This window comes from Narcine bancroftii, chromosome 10 (assembly GCF_036971445.1).
Source record: "Narcine bancroftii isolate sNarBan1 chromosome 10, sNarBan1.hap1, whole genome shotgun sequence".
Classification (NCBI taxonomy): Eukaryota; Metazoa; Chordata; class Chondrichthyes; order Torpediniformes; family Narcinidae; genus Narcine; species Narcine bancroftii.
In genome coordinates this window covers 39,624,179-39,649,595 of record NC_091478.1, presented here as the reverse complement: position 1 = coordinate 39,649,595, position 25,417 = coordinate 39,624,179, and the positions used below count along the sequence as shown (strand labels likewise).

Below are 25,417 nucleotides of genomic sequence, written 5' to 3'. Positions count from 1 at the left end.
AATTGGAGGACAGAAGGAAGGAGGGGAGTAATGAAGAGGTCAGGGCAGCTACGGAGGGGTTGAGCATGGGTGACGAAGCGAGAGTAGGTGGAGAAGGAGAAGCAAAGATTCTTTCATTGGTGCACTCGGTGGAATGAGATGCTGTCAGTGAATGGTGCTGATTATAAAGAATCATAAAAGTGCAATGAAACAGGCCCTTTGGCCCTCTTGTCCATGCTAATCATCTTATTTGCTGATGTTCCACCCGTATCCCTTGAGTCTAAACCTTTCCAATCTGTCTTTTGAACTGAACAATTGTCTCCTCTTGAACCAGCTTGTTCCATATGCCCAGCACCATCTGTATGAAGAAGGTGTCCCTCAGGTGCATTTTAAATCTTTCCCCTCTAGTTTTCGATTCACCCTATTCTGCGAGAAAGTCTGTCTGTTTACCTCACACTGCACTGAACCACCAGTACTCTACAGAGCAATGGCAATTGCTAGTTGACCATGAACAAGAGATGCTCAGTCTTACTTTTGTGTCCAGAACAGACATGATTTTTTCTTTCGCATCCTTCACGTTGTCTTTCTTTCCGCCAACTTTAATGTGGGGATCTGCACAAACAAAAGCAAACCGGACATGAGATGCAAACCAGTCATCCTTGTTCGTAGGCCCAGAGTTGAAGGACCAAACAAGACCCCAGCCCTGCCACCCTGAGCATGGTTTCACAGAAGCTGTTGGAGCTCCTTACACAGGGTGCTGTGGAGTGCCTTGTGCACTGAGTTGCGATCTCTGTTATGGAAGGTACTGTGGAGGGGGTTGTTACAAAGGGTGCTGTGGAGCCCATCATGGAGAACGTAGCAAAGAGTGTTGCAGAGTGCACTGCGCATGCATTGGGAAGCATGCTGTGAGTGCTGCGTTGAAAGCATCGTGCAGTGCCCTGTAGTTCAGGTCTTGCATTACGCTAGGGGAGAATGTGGTGCATGAGGTACTGTGTTCTGTGGAGCACGTTGGGCAGACAGTGCATCATGAAGAATGTTATGTGTTGTGCATGGAGGACTGTGTTTTGGAGGGCATGTGGACTCTGTGGACTGTATGAACCGCGCTGCTGATCCGCTGTGTGAACTGCTGTGTAATGCACTATAGAGTCGGTTTCATAGAGGGCACTGTGATGAGGAGTGCATTGTGGAGAGTGTTAAGCAGTGTACCATGGCAAGTGTTGAACAATGCGCCTGCGGGGTGTTGAGGAGTGCGCTGGGCAATGTCCCATTATGATGGGCATGACAAAGGGCACTATGGAGAGTGATGGAGATGTGGAATATGCTGCGGAAGATTCCATGTGGAGGGATCTGTGCAGTGATTGGTATAACCCGCTGAGCAGTGCATCTTGGAGAATGTTGGGGAGGACATTATAAAAGGGGCTGAGTGCATGGTGAAGCACGCTGGTGTGTGAATGGTGGACATTAGAGTGTCCATGGAGGACTTTGGAGAGGATGTTGAAAAGGGTACCATAGAGGATGTTAAGCAGAGCCCTGTGGATAGTGTTAAAGGAGTGTGTTGTAGGGAGAATGTTGTGGGATGTGTGTTATGGCAGTGTCGGATGGGGAGGGTGTCATCAGGAGGGTGTGGTGGGGATAGCACGGTGGGAGATTGTGGTGGGGAGGGTGTTACGGGGATAGCATCGTGGGGAGGGTGTTATGGGGATAGCGTGGTGGGGAGGGCATCGTGGGGATGGCGTCGTGGGGAGGGTGTCATGGGGATAGCGTGGTGGGGAGGTTGTAGTGGGGAGGTTGTGGTGAGCTAAGGAGGGAAATGTGGATGACGTTGAGGACTGTGTTGTGGAGAGGGTTTGAGGAGGCTTGTCGAATATGTTTTGCGGGGCATTGAGGTGGTACTGTAGAGAGCATTGTCAGGGAAATCATCGTACAGTGCACTGAGAGTTAAGTTGGTGTGTGTATGGTGCAACACCATGAAGAATGTGTAGTGCTGCACATCTGCACTGGGTCGTCACTACAAAAGGCAACTGTGCTCCGTCGTTGATAATGTGGCTTCATACCAAGTGTAGCCGGCTAAAGCAATCTGGATCTTGTAACGTCTTTCCTGTCCGGTAGAGACAGCGCGCCAACTTGGCTGAAGAATGATGATGTGGAGGGACAGAAATACTCAGCAGCTCCTGCGAAGGAGGAAACTGATCTTCCATGCGATGTTTTAGAGAGATCCTGGGTTTCAAGCAGGTTTTACATGTGGCACAGAAGCTCACAGCTGGGCGGTGGGGTCAGGCAAGGACTGGGCAACAGGAGAGGAGTTCAGGCCCAGTTGGATGGTTTGGAAGCAGAGAAGGGGAAGGTGTTTCAGGACGTGAAGGAATGTAAAAGAGAGGAGGATTGGTCCCCAAAGAATTGTGTCATTCTTGATGCTACATCCAGGCTGATTGGGGACAATGATAATTACCCATGTGACTGGAAGTCAGAAAAGAATGAATCAATGGAGCAACGAGAGCTGAAATGATACAGATAGGTTCTGGGCAGGAGCCAAGCAACCCAGCATAGCTTCAATGACTATTTCCAATCAAGCTGCAGGAATAGTTGTCAACTTTCCAAGTCTGAGCCACAGAGCAAAAAAATGATGCCTTAGAGACTTCATCCCTACATTCCTTTGGGTTTAAAGGTCTTGCTGCCCTCAAGCCCAGAGAAACGGTGCAGATCGCTGTCTGCTCTTTCCAGACACAGCTCACGGACTTAAGTAGTTGTATCGCATCAGGTCCCAAAGGTAGTGGTGGCAGAGTCAGCTGGGCTCTGGGTACAGGCCTGCCCGAGAATGCTTGTTTATTATTTAAAAATAAACTGTCCATTAGGTCGAGAGCAAAATGTGGGAATGAAAGCAGTTTTTATGGCGCCAGAGAATGGATAGATGGAGGCCATGTGACCCATCTAATCCACCCTTCTCCCCTTGACTGTATTTTTTTTCTTTTCAGATACTTAGTCAGCTTTCTTTCAATTGAATCTGTCTCTTGGAATCTAGACCCTAACCCCTCACTGTTCAAAAAAACTGCTCATGCCATTTTTTTCCCATCAATAATCTTCTTTCTGCGTCCCCTAATTCTTGAAGAGATGGGAAGAGTTTCATTCTACTCTCCGTCTATTACCTTTGGTGATTTTAAACGTCTCCATCAGATGCTCAAGCAATCACCTTTGTCCTCCAGGGAGGGCACGCCCTGCTTCTAGTCTTTCCATGTGATAGATGTTCTTCATCGTGGGAATACATTAGTAAATCTCCATCCCCCCTAACGCGTGGTAGTCAGAAGGGATCGCCATATACCAAGTATGGCTAAATCAGAGTTTTCTAAATGGTCGTCGTGATCCAATTTATAACACCCACGATCCTACAACTTTCGTAACCACAGAACAACTCCAATTATCTGAAATCGGATTCTCTGAAATCCTCATTTACCCAATTTTTTTTAAAAAATTGGATAAATGAGGATATCCCAAAAAAATCAGAAAACCTCATTTATCCAAATTTTTTTTTCAGAGCCGAACTGACCGGGGACCTCGAGCTCTCAGTGACAGGGGACAGCAGCAGGAATGTCGGGCTGCGGTAGCAGCAGAAACCTCGGGTTGCTGGCGGCAGTGGGGACCTCAGGCTCCTGGGAAGGAGGGTGTCCTCGGGCTCCCGGGCAGGAGCAGGACCCTTGGGCTCTTGGCGCGAGCGGGGCCTCGGTTGGGGAGGTGCCAGCTGCACCAGCATTTATATTGGGTGAGAAATGGTTAAAAACAACACTTCTCTCATTGTTTGTTGTTGTATAAACACTGTTACCAGTGATATGCTGTTGCTACTGGGCCATTGTTTTTAAAATGGCCAGTTCCCCAAAAAGAAAACGTTTATCCACATCGGCCATTTTGTATAATCGGAGTTGTACTGTACTTTCTCAGCCTGCCCTGTCACTTTTAACAGACTAAACACTTGTTCTCTATCCACTATCCCTAACATCTCTCTGGTATTGAAGTACATGTAGAATTGTGCTCTCTAGTTCCTACTCGTGTTTCCTACCAAAATCTAACACTTAACATTTCTTGGCGTTCAGTTTCATATGCTACTTACCTGTCCAATCCTTGTCTATATATATCCTTCAAATCTACTGTTTTCTTCCTCCTCAGTTCACTTCAATCTCCCCGTTTTATGCCATGTGCATAAGATTGTGCCCCTGAATTATTCACATTGAGAAATACAGTAGTCCTAGTAGCACCTCTTGGCAAATTCCACGGAACTTTCTCCAGACTAAAAAAAAAATCTTTCAATACTTACATTTAAGCCATTTTTAAAAAATGTATTGATACAGCTTCAGCCCTAAGACCTTCAATCCTGATAACCAGTCTGCTAGGTAGTCCTTATCAAATGCCTTTTGGATGTGTATATGTACCATATCCACCGCAATTCCCTTATCAACCCTCTCTGTAACTTGATCAAGCTCTTATCATCGGGTTAGTGAAACATGATTTACCTTTTTAAAAATTCCACGTTGGCTTTCTCCGACTAATCCACACTTGTCCCATTGACGCCTAATTAAATTCATAGTTACAGAGCTAAACGGCATGGAAACAAGCCCTCTGGCCCAAGTCATTCACGTTGGCCAAGTTACCCATCGGAGTTAATCCCATTTGCCTGCGCTTGACCCACCTCCTTCAAATGGTTTCCTATCCATATATCTGTTCAAATGTCTTTTAAATGTCATAATTGAGCCCACTTTCTCTGGCAGCTCATTTCATAGATTCACCACCCTCCGTGTGACGAAGGTGCTCTTCAGGTTCCTTTTAAATCTCTTCCTCCTCATCAAAAATCAATGCACACCAGTTTTCGGCTCTCTTACCCTGGGAAAAAGACTGATTATTCAACTTACCCTGTATTTGACGGCTTATGACCCATCTATTTTTCCCAAAATATTGGTTCAACAATACTCCCTGGGTTTTATATGCAAAGTTGAAGGTCACCGGGTACTCGCTCAGCTTCAAGTAGCCCGTGGAGGTGCTGCGGCTGTCCAGGAAGCAGGCCCGTGGCTTCGCTGGCCCTCTCCCCTCCGGTGGCCTGTGCTTTCTGGAGCTGCTGCTGCCCCTGGCGAGAAGGCCATCAACAGCAGCCCCCTGGCAGCAGCACAAGACCATGCTTTCCGGAGCCGCCACTGCCACTCACTCCAACCCCCCCACCCCCCGGCGAGAAGGATGACTCTAGCATCACAGGACCGACCAGAGCCACTGCCGCTCACTCCCCCTCCCATGGTGAGAAGGCTAACCATGGTGCCCCCGCCAGCAGCTCAAGAGGAACCAGTTCATCAACTTACCCGTAAATACACTAAAAACTTTTTAATTAATAAATGGGGGTGGGTCTTCTATCCCATCAAATATGGTACCTACACCCCTCATGATTTTGCATTCCTCTCTCCCTCTATTGTTTTGGACCTTAGCTCACCACTGAGGTTAGACTAACTGTTGGGCGGTTATTAGGTTTATCCCTACACTTTTTTAGCTACTGTTAGATGTGTTATCCAGTTCTCAGCAACCACCCTTGAATCTTTACTTCTACATAACAGATCCTTTTTTAAAAAATTGCCAATCTTGAAAGAGTGAAAATTTTATCCTGCTCAGTTCTATCCCCAATGGTTGAGACCAATCCAGCTGAAGGAACGTTGTGAGCATGCAGAAAAGTACTTTGAACCAAATCAGGGGAGCACAGCTGGTCCCAGTAGAGCCCATTGTTGTTAGTGTCCGTAAACCATTTAGGAGTCAAAGGTGACAATATCCAGAATTTATTTCCTCAACGCCTCTCACTAAATTACTGAAGTGAAAGACAGTGCGGATCGGGAAACATATCTGGAGATATGAGCAGAGCGAACAAGCCAGATTGCATTGAACACTTGATGGTGCCTGTGTCAAGAGCTGTCTGCAAGATGCCTTGCATGAATCAGCTTGTTCCTGACCAACACCACTGCAACTTGGAAAATTGGGAACAAGCTAGAAGCCCAGACTTTTCCGCTCACTTGCTGGACTCCACATTGCCAACTAGCTATGACTGCCGTGCATCACTTGAATGGGGTTGCTCATCTGGATTGCACATGTAATTGCAGACAAGTGTAATTTTTAATATATTACTTAATTATATAAATCTTAATTGATTTTATCACTTAATTGCATTTTACATACCAGTACATTTATGATTTGAGTAATTAGTTGACGCTTCCACCAGCGTTGTCTCCGCTCCATCCTTAACATCCATTGGAGCGCTTTCATCCCTAACGTTGAAGTACTCGAGATGGCAGAGGTCGACAGCATCGAGTCCACGCTGCTGAAGATCCAGCTGCGCTGGATGGGTCACATCTCCAGAATGGAGGACCATCGCCTTCCCAAGATCGTGTTATATGGCGAGCTCTCCACTGGCCACCGTGACAGAGGTGCACCAAAGAAAAGGTACAAGGACTGCCTAAAGAAATCTCTTGGTGCCTGCCACATTGACCACCGCCAGTGGGCTGATATCGCCTCAAACCGTGCATCTTGGCGCCTCACAGTTTGGCGGGCAGCAACTTCCTTTGAAGAAGACCGCAGAGCCCACCTCACTGACAAAAGGCAAAGGAGGAAAAACCCAACACCCAACCCCAACCAACCAATTTTCCCCTGCAACCGCTGCAACCGTGTCTGCCTGTCCCGCATCGGACATGTCAGCCACAAACGAGCCTGCAGCTGACGTGGACTTTTTACCCCCTCCATAAATCTTCGTCCGCGAAGCCAAGCCAAAGAAAAAGAAATGTTAGATAATTAATATATTTAATTATTGAAATATTTTTAAACGTGATTATCTGCACTATATAAAGGTCTTTGACAACTCTGAACTGTCGAACATGGACACCTTGGGTTGAGGCTTCAGGATCCATTGACAGCTGTCGAGCTGCCACCTACACACTGGGCTTTATGCCACAGCCAAAGCAGAGAAGGCCCAGAGGACGTTCAGAGCCACAGGTCTGTGGGAACAGCGCAAGGAAGGAGGAGTGGTGAAGGAAAAGGGTGGGCTGAATCACCCGACAGATGCTGTGTGACCTATGGACCCTTTCTGTTCCACTTCAAACATTTCTCGGTGTACAGACAGCAATACAATAAGACTTGTGAAGAAGAATTATCAGACCAGTTGTCCATGTGGACAATTTGTGCAGATATAAACATTGTCATGTCTGGGAATCCAGGCTGACCCCTGTGATCCAGGAGAGGAATTTGTATGGCCATGCTTGTAGCTCTGGAGGGAGCTTTGTTGGGGTCCTGTGGTGTCCCTGAGTTTATATAAAAGTTTCTGAGGCCATGCGAACTATTAAACTACCAAAGACTCTGGGTTCAATCTGAAGAATTCTCACCTCTGCCTCAAGCCTAATGATTTTTACTGATCAGGAACATCATTTGCCACCTCTGGGTTCACAATTGGCCTCATGTCACACATTGGACAACAATACTCCAGCATAACTGCAACGTTGGTGAAAGAAGCTGCCGCCTGCCGTGCATGCACCACTTTGCCTCACGAGATACTTCTCCAGCCATACATCCCAGAAGTGGAGCCATAATTCTGATTTTCCCTGGGCTCCCAGGAAACAGGCAAATCACATGAGAATTTTCTTCCTCAAGCTTTGTGTGTGTTGGCACAGGACGGGTGGCTTTTAGTGGGACTTTATCATTCCGCAGCAGGTTTTTGAAATGTTACACGCAGGCAGCTCTGCCCACAGCAAAGTGAGGCCTTGATATTAATGAATTGTGTCCCACAGAAATTTCTCTGCAGGAAATTGCCAGGAGGCTGTAAGTAATGTGCATTTCAGCATTGCATTTAATGAGATTAGTGGACTGAATGAAATTGTTGAGGGAAGGAATCATACTAATATGTCCTAGTTAACGCGGAAGATAAATTGCTGGTCTTTATACCTAAAGTGCACATTACACCACTACAAAGTCTTGGTTAGACGTGGGAAACTGAGAGCATTTCTGGGTGCTACGCATCAGAAAAGATACACTGGCCTTGGAGGGGGCCAATTTTAGATTTGAAGTCCCAGGAAAGATGAAGGAACCTTGGGTTATGCCACTGATATTTAATGATTAAAGGGTACTTTGATTAGAATTTTCTTGATGTGTTGGGGAAAGTCACTAGGGAGCAAAGAGTAGCCCTAGAGGACCGAGACTGAAAATGCGAGTCGAGCCTTTCAGGTTAGGAAATACTTCTTCATGCAGAAATATTTACAATTTGGAACAGTCTCCCACCAATACTGTTCATACCAAATTAATTGCTAATTCTGAATCAGGGATTCTTGTTAATCAAAGGAATTAATGGTTATTGGGAAAAGGAAGACATAAGGATCACAGGTGATCTCATTAAAATGACAGAGCAAATTCAAAAAGTTAAATTCCTCGCTCTTGTCCCTTTTAAGATCAATATTCTTACATGTCACATTCTAAAGTGTTATAGAAAACATGAACACAGATATGCAAGGACACTCCAAATGCATGCTATTAACCATACACCAGATCATTCTTTTTTTCAAAACAAATAAATTCACAATATTACATTGAGGGAGGTTTTCCAGCTGTAAAGTCTGAAATAGCAGAAAAGATTGGTGATTAGTCCACATCTGTAGTGAGAAAAGCAGTTTCAGGTTGATGACTTTTCATTGAGCTGTGGCATCAATTGCTTCTCCCTACACAAATGCTGCTCAGTATTTCTTATTTTGGTTCACCTTCCAGTTGCAAGGAATAAGGAAGGTTCTCAGTTTGTGCGACTCAACTTGAGAGCCTATTTCAACTGTATATCACTTCACAAAGGGCCAGCCTAAATATCACCAGTCTGAATTTATGACTCCTTTTGTTATTACTATGGCATTATAAACCTACCTCCCAATAACCCAAGTCCATCAAGTAACTCAATCCTTTGATGCCTGGGAACAGATTTTGCTCCAATATGAACATTTTTTTCAGGCCTCAGGTGACAATGGACACAGTGCCACTGACTTGGGCTTCACTTTTGACCTATATTTTACTCCCTCTTCAACATTCAACTTCTTCTCTCTATAAAAACATATAAAGTGGGATTCATAATACCTTACCATGAGTCCTGCCACATTCATGAGAGGCTACCATTCAAAACTATTCTTCCATGTCAAATTTTACTTCGTGGCTACTTTCTCTTCCACTCCCCACTTTCCATCTCTGGAACCAGTGTGGCACTATTTGCATCTACGTTAACCGGGCTATAAGTTTCTCCCCAAGATCCAAGTTAGTGAAATGAACTAGACAGAGTTGGGATGGCTCGGCGATGCCTTCGCACTTACCCTAGTTCCTCAGTCTCACTATTCCCATATTCCAAAATTGTTTTCCCAAGAAACTAGCCAGTACTTATGGGCCAAGCACAGACAAATAGGATTAGCTTGATCAAAGGGTCTGTAGAATTTTATGACTCTTCCTTTAGCTGTGCTTCTACACTTTGAATTTCCATTGCTCTGAACTAATGCAGCATTTTCCCCCAAATCCTTCTCAGTGTGTTTTTGAGGTCAAGGTTTATTAAATTCAAACATAATTTGGATTTTCTTTTAAGAGGGAGAGGCATAATTTGGATGGTGAGGGAATTAAAATTGATTTTGGGCCAAACAGACAATGATACCAGGAACCAAAAGTGCCGACGAGAGGATGTGGGTGAAATTCTTAAAAAAATACTTGACAGACCTCTTCAGAGAAGAGGGGATTGATGTCAGTTTTGTAGTTAAGGATGGGAAAGAGTAATTATTAAGTAAGTATTAAGGCAAGGGAAAGAGTATTAAGTAAAATGGAAGTATTAAGTACTGGTGACTATTCAGGAGTCTGGCATCTCTGAAAATGGATAAATCAATGAAATGAAGGTGCTCAAAGGGAGGAAATTGCATGTTTTGACTCAATCTTCCATGGCTGGAGGATTGCTGCCAATGGACTGGAGGACTGAGCAATTATAGGCCAGTTAGTTTATTGGGATTATTGGAATCAATTTGAAGAAACAATATTTCAATTGGAAGGCTATATCAGTCACTGTGATTTTTTTTAAGAGAAGGTAATGTTTTACCACCTTGATTCAATTTTGAGGCAGTAACAAAGAATGTCAATGTGGACAGTATGATTAAAGGTTCTCTACATCAGCCATTCTCAATCTTTCTTGGCTAAAGCCCCCTTAGGACTCTGGGCCCTTTCCCTGCAAAGCAGTTAGGTTTATGGTTTCTTCCATATTTCTCTCCTACCTATTACATAGAAAAACATAACACAAAAAAGAATGTGTTATGTGAGGAGAAAAGAAAACAACAAAATTAAATGTACTGTGGTCCCTCAGAGGGCGTTGGGCCCCCAACGAGAATGGCTGGTCCACATACCTTTCACAAGCTCTTGACAAGGTCCAATTTGGAGGTTAGTCAAAAAAGTAAAGAGGAAGACGTCTGAGGGAGAGTTGCAAATTGGGATCTAAACCAGCTCAGTGGCAGGAATCAAAGGATAATGGCTTGCAGGTGTTTTTTTGTGATTGAAGGTTGTTACCAATTGGATTTTGCAGGGCACAGTGCCCAGTCTCCTGTGTTTTGCGATATTTATTAATGATTTAAACCTAAGTGCAGTGGGCACAAAATAAAAATAAAAACTAATGAATCTTAAATTAGCCACATAGCTGACAGTGAGGGGCATAGGAAGGTATAGATGGTCTGGCCAGTTCTGTAGACTGACACCACCACTGTTGGCTGAAGAACTGGAAATGATGAATCAGAGGACAGGATGGAGATCAAGAACATGTTTGGCTGATGCCAGAACAACAATCCTGATCTCAAGGTCACCAAGTCCAAGGAGCTGTCATTGACTTGAGGAAGAGAACCTGAAGGACCATGCACCTGGCTGCATTGATAAGAAGGAAGTGGAGAGAGTCAGAACCAAGTTCCTGGGAGTCCATATTTCAGAACTTTCCTGGAGCCAGCACATAGAGGATACCAAGAAGATGACACCTCTACATTCTAAGGAATCTGAGGAGGTTTGACGTGACATCGGATACTCTATCATACTTCTGCAAGTGAACTGTGGGAAGTTTACTGACTAATTGCATCACAGCCTGGTTTTGCAATTCAAGTCCCCAGGAATATAAAAGGTAGCAAACATAGCTAGGCCCATCACAGGCTCTGACCTCCCATCTATTATTACAGACATCTATGTGGGGCAGTGCCTGTGAAGGCAGCCAACCTCATAAAGGACCCCCATCACCCTGGCAACATCCTCTTCTCCCTGCTATCTTTGTGCAGAAGGTACAGAGGCCTGAAAAACCATCAGTTGTAGGTTCAAGAGCAGCTTTCCTTCCAACAGCAAGAAAACTCTTGAACCTTCTCTCGGTTCACTAATCATGCATTGCTCCGACAACACAAAAGGAATGTTTCCACTACAGCAACCCACATTTTGCACTGAAGATTACAGTGAAAATAATTTATCTATCTCATGTATTTAATGTCTCTTTTAATTTAATTCAATTAGTTGACTAATTATTGCTTTTTTTAAAAAAACAAGTACCTGTTCAGCTACAGCAAGTAAGAATTTTGGTGCATACGTACATTGTAAAAAGTGTATAACAATAAACTCAGTATCGTTATCATGATCTGACATCAATTGTGGCAGCATCAGTTCCAAAGGTCCTTAGATAGCTAACATGGCTAATGGAAATAGAGGCACACTTTTGAATGTGGTGGTTAATTGTCGGTTAAACAAAGATTCCTAACGATAAGGCTGGATTAGTTTTCCCTGGAGTGAAGGAGGGTGACATACTTGGGGTATCTAAAGTTAAAGGATGCATAGATAAAGTAGATAGACAAAATCCTTTTCTAAAGGAAAAGGAATAAAAACAAGGAAACTGAGGTTAAAGTGACAGGTAGGAGTTTTAAAGGACACGAGGGGAAAGCTTTTTTTATACAGGGAGTGACTGGCGCTTGAAACTTGCTGCCATGGAGGTGACAGAATTAGGCACAAGCTCTGTACGAAACTGACATTTGGTCTAGTATTAAATTGGCATGAGAATGACAATGCAGGCAAACAGGATAGATGGGCAAGAAGTTTGACATGCAAGTGGCGAGCTAAAGAGCACATTTCTGTGCCCTACAACTCAATGATTTCCTGGTTCTGTGACAGACTACCCAGGTCTCATCTGTAAAGTTCCCTTCTTAACTCTGCACATCACTCTCCTCTTTAAAGAGGTTCTTTTTAGCTCTTGCTATTTTGAGGAATTTTTGCTCCAAGCACTGACTTAATAGTACTTTCAAACTTAAGGACGTGTTACCTCTCTACAGGTACTTCACAAACACAGGTAGTTGTCGGACACGAAGTCAGTTCCCAAACAAACTCCCTTGGCTTTTCAAAAAAAAAGGTACTATAACAACAAAGCTCTTCTTCACGCCATTGGAGAGTAACGTCACCCTTGACGGCCGTGGGGTTTATGATTACTTCTCAGCACTTGGGCGCAAACTCTCAGCATTGGTAATTTTAGGCACCCTCTTCATCACTTACTGCCTTACCTTGAAGAAAAATAAAAATAGAGCTAAGGAAATTGCAAATATTAGTGCAATGGATATTAGGTCATAGTCATAGATGCCATTTCAATTAGGAGCCATTTTTAATCGTAAGTAAGGTCAGTAAGCTTGAAAACAATTGCTTCTTGGTACAGTGCAATAGTGCAAATTCAAAGCAAAAGGCCTGAAAAGATGCAAAAAGTCGGACTGCATCTGTTGAGACGGAAAGAGTTAATGTGACAGGTTGACCTCAAGATTTAAAATGACTTCATTCCCACTTAGTTGCATCACTCATTCCAAATGTGAAATAATTCATTTTCTTTGTATACAAGAAACTACCGTATTTAAAATGACACTGAACAGCTCCACAGCTCATGAAAAGAGTAACCTTTCTGCATAACTTGTGGAGGGACTGATTTAAGGTGACATCATATTTAAATGCTGGAGAATGCAGCTTTGCAACAGATGATGCATTGCATTGTAAGCTCCTCTAATCATTTTGACCATGTGAAATCTCAAAGTACCTTTCAGCATATGGTTATTATTAATGGCAAGCAGAGGCATTTTTAAAAAAACGGCTTTGTTTACATCGTCATGCATTTGCTGCTATGACAACAGGATGTAAATTGCAAGCTGAGTTCCTGCGCTGCTTCTCAAGGGTCAGTGGGGGTTTGCTCATTGAGAAAGTTTCCCTGCTGCAGTGACAGGGTGATCCACCCCGACCACTCCTCCAGCTCTTTTGCGAAGATCGTCTCTGTGGGGGAAATGATCACGCTGCTCGGAATTTGTTCAGAAGCCAATTGGGAAAGAAAGATGGTCTACGAATTAAGCTGCTTGTTCAGACATTGTTCACGCTGACTTTGCAGAGAGGCCAGGTTATTAACGCCTGGTCACGACAGCAGAAAACACCTGGCTTTCCCTGCAGCCTTCAGCCCAGCTCCTTCCAAGGCACTTTAAAGCTAATAGAGTCTCTTGAAGTGCGGTCTCCGCTATAATGTGGGAAATTCTGCAATCCATTTTGGCACATACCCCCGTATGTGATGAACAGAAAATGTTGAGGATACTCAGCAGGTCAAGCAGCATCTGTAGAGAGGGGGAAATAGAGTCAATGTCTCTGTTCATCAGAGAAACAAAAAAATGGCCAATACTGGAATCTTGAGCAAACAATGAGAAACTGGAGTAACTCAGTGGGTCAAACAGGAAAGAAATGGTCAGTCAACATTTTCGGTTGAGACCCTTCATCAAGGTATTCCATCAGAACTGGGGTTCTAAGGTGATCTTGATCGATGGGTAAACATTAGCCAGAACCGCCTTTCTCCTCACATTCCTGTCTCAAGATCCCTTAGAAGAAAGGTGGGCAGCTTTGGGTTCAGGAACCCGATTGTGCCTCGGGATGAGCCAGCCGTTCCTTGCTTCCACATCTTTGTGGAGCCGTGCAGGTATGTTCTGGGGATGGGAATTGCAACTGAATTACCTGTTCTGTGGTTAGATTCAACACTGTGTGAGGGTCAGAGTTCGGTTTCACGATTCCTCATGGCATCTGTAGCACAATACCGTACATTCCAATGGAATGGTCAAACTAGATCAAATAATGTTTTTTTTTGTTTTCGTTATTGATTTTATATAATTTTTGATGGACTTGAGCAGTGGTTTTCAAACTTTTTCTCTCCACTCGGTACTCTGTCATTAAGAAGGGCTTGCTTAAGGTGGCATGTGGGTGGAAAGAAAGAGTTTGAAACCACTGTTTTAATCGTACCTAAATGACTCGTTATGTGCACAGTTTCATAACTCCAAAGGAAATGGGCCATTGACAATTTTTCTCAAGCAAAATATTTCAGTAACAATTGGGTCTAGAGCAGTGATTCTCAACCTTCCCTTCCCACTCACATAAAGCCACTGTATTAGAATAATAGAATAATACACAAGGAAAGTGCACTGTCATCCCATACTCTGGCAGTCAGCCACTCAGCTTGTCGCCTTCTATGCACTGGCATTTTAAGTACTCATCTAAATGCTGTGAGACCACCTTGCTCATTACTTCCTTCAGCACTGCATTTCTGATTGCAATCATTCTCTGGGTGAACAAAAAATAACTCTCACTCAAATCCACTTTAAATCTCCTATGCCTGGTCTTAAACCTACGTGCTCTGGTTTAAGACATGCCTGGTAAGTGGATAGTTTCTTACTTACCACCTGATTCATGCACCTCGTGATTTTGTCCACTTCAATCAGGTGTTAAAGGAAATAAAGATAAAGCCTTGCACTGTGTTTTTACTCTTTAACTCTATACCCTGCACTTTTGTTTCAGGTGACACTGTATCCTGAATTTTTGCTTTATTGTCACACTGACCTTTTGTTTTTGTTCTTGAACTACTTGTTGCATTATGTATAGGTTGGCATGTCTGCGTAGCATGCTAAACAAAATGTTTCAGTGTACCTCGGTACAAGTGACATTCAATTCTGCTCAGCCTCCTCTGCTCCGAAGAAAACAACCCCAGCCTAACCAGTCCCTCCTCCCATTCCATCCCAGGCAACTTGCTGGTGAATTGTCTCCCCAAGGAAATCACATCCTTCCTAGAGTGGGCCAATCAGAATTGTATAGAGCACTCCAGCTGAGGACTAAAGTACCACAAGCTATCTGCTTTTATATTTTGTGATCCAGCTAAAGAGAGCAGATATCCCTGACACTCTCTTTCTGACCTTATCTTCCTGCAGACTTCAGGAATCCTTGGACATGTAGACCAAGGTTCTACAGCATTGCCAAAGGATCTGCCCAAAGATTGTGTATGTCCTCGCCTTATTAATCCTACCAACTACATCAATGCCCATTTTTCAGGATTAAATTCCATTTGCCATTTCTCTGCCCACCTCCCAATTGATGTCATACTGTGGCCAAAAGCACCCTCCTCACTGCCACCAGCAATCTTCCTGCCCTCTGTGAATTCACTAATCATATCTTTTACATTTATCTCCAGAAATAATTATATCAGAAACAGCAAAGGTCACATCGCCGATTCCTGTGCACACCACTGGACAAAGGCTTCCAACAGACTCGAAAGGCCGACATGGCCTGTTTCCGCTCCATAAATGGTCATATGGTTATATGATTATAAAACCAGCTTTCAATTATCACCACCTGCCTCCTTTCACCAAGGCAAGTTCAAATATACTCTGGATGCCTGTTGTGTGTGGAGAAAATGTGGCCTCCCTGCCCGCCTGAAATGTATGTATTGTGAATGGTCTCATGTCCTCCCTGTCTGAAACTTATTTGGAAGCCACATCAACTGTCAATCAAGGTTGGACTCAGGCCACCCATTAGTGCACACCTTGCCATTGGCTCCAGTCATTTAAATCACCTAGGGCCATTATTGGCCAGAAGCACACATTAGCACTGGATATAACACCAACGCGCAACACATACTAGACACTGCTCCACACCAGGTCGCTACTGTGGACTTTGCTGGAAGTGTCATGGGTAAGGTGCACACTACACTGAAGCTGAGCCATAGTATTGCAATAGATCAATACTTGCAAAGAGCCACACCCCCATTGGTATAGGGAAATGGGTGTATGTAAGGGTCCCTGTTGTGATGTGCTTACCCAAGTGTATGAGCATGTTGAGTATAGGTTCACTATTGTCGGAGTCCAACCTAGGTCCAAGGTGAATGTCTATATCATTGCTTAAGTGCAATAGTGATCGAGTACCATTTAACATTCTCCCCAGTTTGTCTACTGTGTGTTAATTAAAGGTACATGCGATTGCATCATTTGTGTCTAGACTCGTCTCTCTGCGAACCCACCAAACCTGATACTCTTTCCAACATGACAATGCCATGGTCCTTAACCTTGTGGACCGGTCTCCCATATAGGATGTCTTAAAATATTTACTGAACTCCATGCACACTACGTTAACTGCACGACACTCATTGGCACAGTCACCTCCTCGAAAAATGCTCTCAGTTAAACAGGTCCTCCTCTTGACAAAGCCATGCTAACCACCTCTGCTCAATCCCTGCCTCTGCAAGTGTAGATTAACTCTGGCTATCAGAACGTTTTCCGTGAATTTTCTTCCCACCAATTTGTGGCGGCATTGTCATGGTTAGTCCAACGCTATTCAGCATCAGTGACCGGGTTTGACCCCACTGCTGCGTAGAAGGAGATTATGTGTTCTCTCTGTATCTGTGAGGGTTTCTTCGAGCGCTCCGGTTTCCTCTAACTTTCCAAAGTCATATGGGGTTGGTAGGTTAATTGGGCAGCGCATTCTCATGGGCTGAAAAGGCGATGTACTGTGCTGAATCATTAAAATTAATTTAGATTCACTGGCTTGTAACTATCTAGCTTATTCCTGCTGCCCTTCTTAAATGTTCTCTGCCGCCAGAAACACCTTGAAATTTTCTACCAAAGTCTAGCAATCATATATAACATAACATAACAATTACAGCACGGAAACAGGCCATTAGGCCCTTCTAGTCCGCACCGAACCAAACACCCCTTTCTAGTCCCACCTCCCTGCACAATGCCCATAACCCTCCATCTTCTTCTCATCCATATACCTGTCCAACCTTTTCTTAAATAATACAATTGACTCCGCCGCCACTATTTCTCCCGGAAGATCATTCCACACGGCTACCACTCTCTGAGTAAAGAAGTTCCCCCTCATGTTACCTCTAAACCTCTGCCCCTTAATTCTTAACTCATGTCCTCTTGTTTTAATCTTTCCTCCTCTTAACGGAAATAGTCTATCCACATCCACTCTGTCTATCCCTTTCATAATCTTAAATACTTCTATCAAATCCCCTCTCAACCTTCTACGCTCCAAAGAATAAAGACCTAATCTGTCCAATCTCTCCCTATACTCTAGATGCTTGAACCCAGGTAACATTCTGGTAAACCTTCTCTGCACTCTCTCCACTCTGTTTATATCCTTCCTATAATTAGGCGACCAGAACTGCACACAGAACTCCAAATTAGGCCGCACCAACGTCTTATACAATCTCAACATCACCTCCCAACTCCTATATTCCATGCAATGATTGATAAAGGCCAGCATACTAAAAGCCTTCTTCACCACCCTATTCACGTGAGTTTCTACCTTCAGGGAACGATGTACCGTTACTCCTAAATCTTTCTGCTCTTCTCTATTCCTCAATGCTCTCCCATTTACCACGTATGTCCTATTCTGATTCTTCTTACCAAAATGAAGCACCTCACACTTATCAGCATTAAATTCCATCTGCCATTTTTCAGCCCACTTTTCTAAGCAGCCAAAACCCCTCTGCATTCCTTGAAAACCTTCTTCATTATCCACTATTCCACCTATCTTAGTATCGTCTTCATATTTACTAATCCAATTCACCACCCCATCATCTAGATCATTAATGTATATAACGAACAACAATGGGCCCAATACAGATCCTTGAGGCACACCACTGGTCACCAGCCTCCAACCTGACAGACAATTATCCACTACCACTCTCTGGCCTCTCCCTTTCAGCCAATGTTCAATCCATTTGACTATCTTAAAATTTATACCTAAAGACTGCACCTTCCTAACTAACCTTCCATGTGGTACCTTATCGAAGGCCTTAATGAAGTCCATATAGACAACATCCACTGCGCTACCCCCATCCACATTCCTAGTCACCTCTTCAAAAAATTCAATCAGATTGGTCAAACATGACCTTCCTCCCACAAATCCATGTTGAGTGCTCCTGATCAGACCCCGTCTATCCAGATGTTTATAAGTACTATCTCTAAGAATTTTCTCCATTAATTTACCTACCACAGACATCAAACAAAATGGAAATAGGCCATTCAGCCCAGCAGATCCATGCTGACCAGCGGCATTTGTATTAAAATTATTGGGAATTTGGTTAGGAGAAAAAGGGAGGAGTACAAGAGGTATAAAGAGCAGGGAGCTTAGAATTTGAAGGAGGACTACAAGGAGTGTAGAAGGAATCTTAAGAAAGAAATTAGAAAGGCCAAAAAAAGGCACGAAGAGGCTTTGGCTGACAGAGTAAAAATAAATCCAAAGGGTTTCTATAAGTACATTAAAAGTAAAAGATTAGTGAGGGATAAAATTGGACCCCTTGTAGATAGCGAGGGTAGGCTGAGTGAGAAGTCAGAGGAAATGGGGGAAATTTTGAATGATTTCTTTGCCTCGGTATTCACTAGGGAAAAAAATATTGAACCAGTTGAAGTATAGGAAAATAGTGGGGAGGTCATGAAGCATATAAGGATAACCGAGGAGGTAGTGATGGCTGTGTTGAAAAAGATAAAAGGTGGATAAATCTCTGGGACCGGACAAAATATTCCCAAGGACACTCAGGGAGGCTTGTGGACAGATAGTGGGGCCATTAACAGAGATATTTAGGATGTCACTGGCCACGGGGTTAGTGCCAAAGGATTGGAGGGTGGCGCATGTGGTTCCGCTGTTTAAGAAAGGGTCCAAATGTAAACCTGAGAATTATAGGCCCATGAGTCTGACGTCTGTGGTGGGCAAGTTGATGGAAAGTGTTCTGAGGGATGGTATTTACAAATATTTGGAGGTACAGGGATTGATAGGGAGCAATCAGCAAGGTTTTGTCAGGGGTAGATCATGCTTGACAAACCTGATTGAGTTTTTCGAGGGGGTTACAAAAAAGGTTGATGAAGGGAAAGCTGTGGATGTTGTCTATTTAGACTTTAGTAAAGCTTTTGACAAAGTTCCCCACAGGAGGTTAGGAAAAAAGGTGGAGGCATTAGGTATAAGTAAGGAGGTAGTGAAATGGATTCAGCAATGGTTGGATGGAAGGTGTCAGAGAGTAGTGGTAGAAAATTGTTTGTCCAGTTGGAGGCTGGTGACTAGTGGAGTTCCTCAGGGATCGGTCCTGGGTCCACTTTGTTTGTTATATATATTAACGATCTGGAAGTAGGGATGGAGAATTGGATGAGCAAGTTTGCGGATGATACAAAGATTGGTGGTGTTGTGGACAGTGAGGAAGATTACTGCAGATTAAAAGGTGATTTAGGAAGGCTGGAGGTGTGGGCTGAGAAATGGCTGATGGAATTTAATACAGATAAGTGTGAGATGTTACATTTTGGAAAGGCAAATCTAAATAGGTCATATGCATTGAATGGTAGGCTATTGAGATGTGCAGAGCAACAAAGGGATTTAGGAGTGATGGTAAATAGTACCCTCAAGGCTGATACTCAGGTAGATGGTGTGGTGAAGAAGGCATTTGGAATGTTGGCCTTCATAAATCGGAGTATTGAATTCAAGAATAGGGAGGTTATGATGAAATTGTACAAGGCATTGGTGAGGCCAAATTTGGAGTACTGTGTACAGTATTGGTCACCAAATTATAGGAAAGATATAAACAAAATAGAGAGAGTGCGGAGAAGGTTCACGAGAATGTTGACAGGATTTCAGGGTCTGAGTTACAGGGAAAGGTTGTGCAGACTGGGGCTTTTTTCTCTGGAGCGTAGAAGATTGAGGGGGGACTTGATAGAGGTGTTTAAGATTTTAAAAGGGACAGACCCGAGTAAATGTGGATAGGCTTTTTCAATTAAGAGTGGGGGAGATTCAAACTAGAGGGCATGGTTTAAGATTGAAGGGGGAAAATTATAAGGGGAACATGAGGGGAAATTTCTTTATGCAAAGGGTGGTGGGGATGTGGAATGAGCTTCCGGCAGACATGGTTGAGGCGGGATCATTGGTTACACTTAAGGATAGACTGGATAGTTACATGGAGAGGAGAGGACTGGAGGGGTATGGACCGGGTGCTGGTCAGTGGGACTAGGAGGGTGGGGATTTGCTACGGCATGGACTAGTAGGGCCAAACTGGCTTGTTCTGTGCTGTAAGTGGTTAGTTATATGGTTATTTGGTTATTCTGCTTCCACCACTCTCTACGCCAGTGCATTCCAGAAACTCAGCATTCTCGGGGTGAGAAAGGTCCCCCCCTCTTGCTTCCCAAAGGACACAAGGACAATTTTTGAAGTAAATAGTACTTTGAGGGGAACAATTTTTATTTTTAAAGTATAAATCAATTTAAATGCCATTACACTTCTGAAGCATGAAAAAAAATCTATGTGGTCTGTTTGGGCAGATCAGAGGAAGGGTGAGGTCTGAAGAATCTCTTGTCCACCACTTTAGGCCCAGATGCCACTCTGGAAATAGCTCCTCAGTAACTGAGGTACTTGAATTTGAACTCAATTGCTCCCTGAATTGTGGTAACCTCACGTGTGATTACCTTTTAAAAAAAACAGAATTTGTCTACACCAGAAATTCTCCGTTTCCATAAAGCTCTCCAGTCGATAAGATTTTTATCTGAGATCATCCCCGAAATGTCAAAGACATGCATAATTATTGTGACAAAGCAAATACATAGAACACTACAGCACAGTAAAGGCCCTTCGGCCCTCGATGTTGTGCTGACTCATAGATTCCTTAAAAAAAAGTACTAAACTCTCCCTACCCTGTAACCCTCTATTTTTCTTCCATCCATGTGCCTTAAATTTACCTAATGTTTCCATCTCCACCACTATCCCTGGCAAGGCATTCCAGGCATCCACAACTCTCTGTGGAAAAAACTTACCCCTGATGTCTCCCCTAAACTTCTCTCCCTTCACTTTGTACATATGTTCTCTTGGAGTTTGCTGATCCTGCTCTGGGAAACAGGTACTGGTTGTCCACCTTATCTATGCCTCTTATAATCCTGTAGACCTCGACCAAGTCTCCTCTATCCTTCTACACTCCAAGGAAAAATGTCCCAGCTCTACTCATAAGCAGGGCAAGTGCCAGACTATTTTGTGCTCTCGGCCAGGCTGAGCGCGAAGGTGGGGGTGGGGTGCTGGCTGGGTTGAGTGGTGGGTGCAGTACCTGATGTGACATTTGAAGTACACCTTACCACTTCCTCCCTCCGCCTCAACCAACACACTTATAGCACGTTAGTCAGAACCACAACATTCTTTTTTTTAAAATATTTTTATTTTTCACACTATGAACCATATTGACCAAAATATACACTAACATTTCCCTCTTGAATATACACAGTGTCATTTTCTCCCCTTTTCCCCCCTCCCTTCCCTCCCTCCTCACCCACTCAACGTTCAACCTATATGATACATTAAACCCATTAAACAATGTCATCACACAATGAAAATAAACAAGAAATTTGCGTCTTCTACTTTTACATACTGGGTCAGTTCATTTCGTCTTCTTCTCCTTCTGTCATTTTAGGCGGTGGAGGTCCGTGGTAGGACTTCTCTGTTGTGTTCCATGTGCGGTTCCCAAATTTGTTCGAATACTGCGATGTTATTTCTTAAATTATATGTTATTTTTTCCAGTGGAATACATTTATTCATTTCTATGTACCATTGCTGTACTCTCAGGCTATCTTCTAATTTCCAGGTTGACATAATACATTTTTTTGCTACAGCTAAGGCTATCAAAATAAATCTTTTCTGTGCTCCATCCAAATCGAGTCCAAGTTCTTTACTTCTTATATTACTTAGAAGAAAGATCTCTGGATTTTTTGGTATGTTGCTTTTTGTGATTCTATTTAATACCTGGAAGAAGATTCACGTAGAAAGGAATAAAACAAATTATCAACTACCAAAATTAATATTGATGCAAAATCAACTAATCCCTTTCACAATAGATAACCTTTCCTTTAGAGAATGGGAGAGAAAAGGGATCAAAAGAATAGAAAATTGTTTTTTGGGAAATAAATTATTATCTTTTGAACAAATGAAGTACAAATATGGAATAACTCACGGTACAATGTTTGCATACCACTAACTGAAAACCTACTTGAAGGACAAATTGGGAAGCAGACTGAGGTTACCAGAAGGAAGCAATTTTGAATATGTGATTACAGACACAATGATAATTAAAAGATTTATAACAAACATGTACATCAAACTGCAAGAGAAAGAGAACAAGGAAACAAGCTGTAAACCCAAACAAAAATGGGAACAAGATCTAAACATAAAGATAAAGAATGAAACATGGGAAAAGCTATGCTCCGGAACTATGAGAAATACAATAAACACGAGGTTACGCATGATACAATATAATTGGTTACACAGGCCCCAAAAGTTAAATAAATAGGACCCAACAGTATCAGATAGATGTTTTCGTTGTAAGAAGGAAACGGGAACAACAGTACAGGCAATTTGGGCATGTGAGAAAGTGGAAAAGTTTTGGAAAGAACCACGACATTCTTGACACAGAGGTGCTGGAACTGTTGGAATCTTTTCTCAACAGTGCCCCTCTGAGGTCTGTACCCTAGGTAGCTCTCTGCTTGGCTTAATGGTAGTGCTGGCCCTGGTCATAAGACTTATTTTCCAATCAGGTAAATCTTCTCTGCCCTCTTTCTATAGCTTCCACATCCTTCCTATAACGAGGTGACCAGAACTAAACACAAAACTCCAAATGCGGACTTATCAGAGATTTGAAAATTGGAACATGACCTCTCTGCTCTTGCATGGAATAAACAATCTGCCTGTTGCCGTGCTGTATGTTTAAATTAAAAATTAAAAGGTTGGCCATCCCTGATGTAGAGCCTAGATCATTACAGCACAGTGCAGGCCCCCTCAGCTCACAATGTTGTGCTGACCGATATAAACCTTCACCATGACAAACTAATTTTTTCCCACCTCACTTGCCTAAAGGATTTTTCTTACATCCGTGTGGCTTTCTAAGAGTCTTTTGAATATCCCTGTTGCACCAGCCTCCATCACCAACCCCAAAAATGCATTCCAGGCTAACACTGCTCTCTGAGTAAAAAAAAACTTACCTCTGACATCTCCCCTAAACTTTCCTTCTTTCACCTTCAACAGATGTCCTCTGGTATTTGATTGTGTTGCCCGAGGAAAAAGGTGCTGGCTCAATCTGGACCTCATAATCTTATAGGGTAAAACCCCTCATATCCAGCACCAACAGGGATTTGTAGTTGCAGGATGAGCAAGCTTTCTGGTTGCTTAAGACTGCTTGCTGCATGAAGGGAGAACCAACATGCCAATTGTAAAAGCCCCTATTCGTTACCCATTTATTTTTCTTGATTTTTGTTTTGCCTGTTGCTTGAATTAGGATGACAGGGATTTTTCTGGATACCTACAGTGCCCGCCATAATGTTTGAGACAAAGACACATTTTTATCTTTATTTGCCCCTCTGTTCCACAGTTTTACATTTGTAATCAAACAATTCAGATGTGATTAAAGTGCACATTCCAGACTTTATTCAAGGTTATTTGTATACATCTTGGTTTGACCATGTAGTAATTACAGCATTTTTTTAAATACATCATTCCCCCATTTCAGGGCACCATAATGTTGGGGACATTTGGCTTTGTGAGTGCTCAGGTATGTTTAATTGCTTCATTGGTGCAGGTATAAGAGGGCTTTTGATCATCTTGTTGTCATTTTTCAACATGAGGTCTAGAGTTGTACCGATGAAAGTCGAAGAAGCCATTATGAGGCTGGAAAAACAGAATAAAACAGTAAGAGGTTTCACCCAAACTTTAGGATTACCAAAATCAACTGTTTGGAACATCATTAAGAAGAAAGAGCATACTGGTGAACTCAGTAATTGCAAAGGGACCGATAGGCCAAGGAAAATCTCCACCGCTGATGACAGAAGAATTCTTATCATAATGAAGGAAAATCCCCAAATACCTGTCCGATAGATCAGAAACACTCTTCAGGAGGCAGGTCTGGATGTGTCAATGACTACTTGATGAACAGAAATACAGAGGCCACACTGCAAGATGCAAACCACTAGTTAGCCATACAAACAGGATGGACAGATTACAGTTTGGCAATAGGTATTTAAAAGAGCCTGCAGAATTTTGGAAAAAAAGGTCTTGTCGACAGATGAGACCAAAATGAATTCTGGCGTTTATAGAAACATCTTAACTGCTCAGGTTCGAGCAAATGCCTCCAAACTCATTGGATGGAGCTTCATCCTACAGCAAGACAATGATCCCAAACATAGTGATAAAGCAACAAAGAAGAACTTTAAAGCTTTTTTTTGGTAAGAATTAAACATTATTTTAACTCTTAAAAGGTCTTTCCTCGTTGTTTGTTCTTGTTTAAACAATGATACCAGTGAATTGCTGTTGCTACTGGGCTGTTTTTAAAAGAATGATGAGTTCTCCAAAAAAAACGTTTAAACGACATAGGCCCGGTCCCATCCATTTCAGATAATCGGAGTTGTACTGTAACATGACTACAATATACATAACATGCTTTGTCCCAAATACTATAGTGCCCTGAAATGGGTTAAAAGCAAAATGTACACAATTACCCTTGAATAAAAAATCTGGAATGTGCACTTTAATCATATGTGAATTGTTTGATTACAAATTTAAAACTGTGGCAAATAAAAGAAAAAAATGTCTTTGTCCCAAACTTTATGGAGGGCACTGTAAATCTAAATGGCCAAGCCACTGAAACTTGGAGGATCCTCCTTGAACCCCAAGCTTGCCCCAAGCTGCATAACACAGAGATGAATAATCAGAGATGCCTGTGGACAATGGCAACACATTAAAATGACTGTAGAGGAGATTGTTGAGGCCAAAATTCTGAGTCTCAATCAGGCGCCTTGCCTGCAAGTACACTTATATAATTTTCTCCTGATTCCGGCTCTTTGTTTACAACTGAAGATCACAGTTTGCACCTTATTGTTCCAACTTTGTTGGATTTAGGCCAGAGATTCGCACATAGTGATGACATAATTCTTTGGTTTGGCTTCGCGGACGAAGATTTATGGAGGGGTAATGTCCACGTCAGCTGCAGGCTCGTTGCAGGCTGACAAGTCCGATGCGGGACAGGCAGACACGGTTGCAGCGGTTGCAAGGGAAAGTTGGTGGGTTGGGGTTGGGTGTTGGGTTT

At 43.0% G+C, this 25,417-nt stretch overlaps 1 protein-coding gene across 5 annotated transcripts in view; it reads right to left on the bottom strand.

Moving 5' to 3' along the window:
- The window catches only part of LOC138744475 (protein bicaudal C homolog 1-like), a 284,405-nt gene that overhangs the window by 52,655 nt on the left and 206,333 nt on the right, over positions 1-25,417 (bottom strand). For all 5 annotated transcript variants that reach the window (XM_069900687.1, XM_069900689.1, XM_069900688.1 and 2 more), the window contains one exon: positions 512-591. In XM_069900687.1, coding sequence (XP_069756788.1) covers positions 512-591 — 80 coding nt within the window. The remainder of the gene's footprint in view (positions 1-511; positions 592-25,417) is intronic.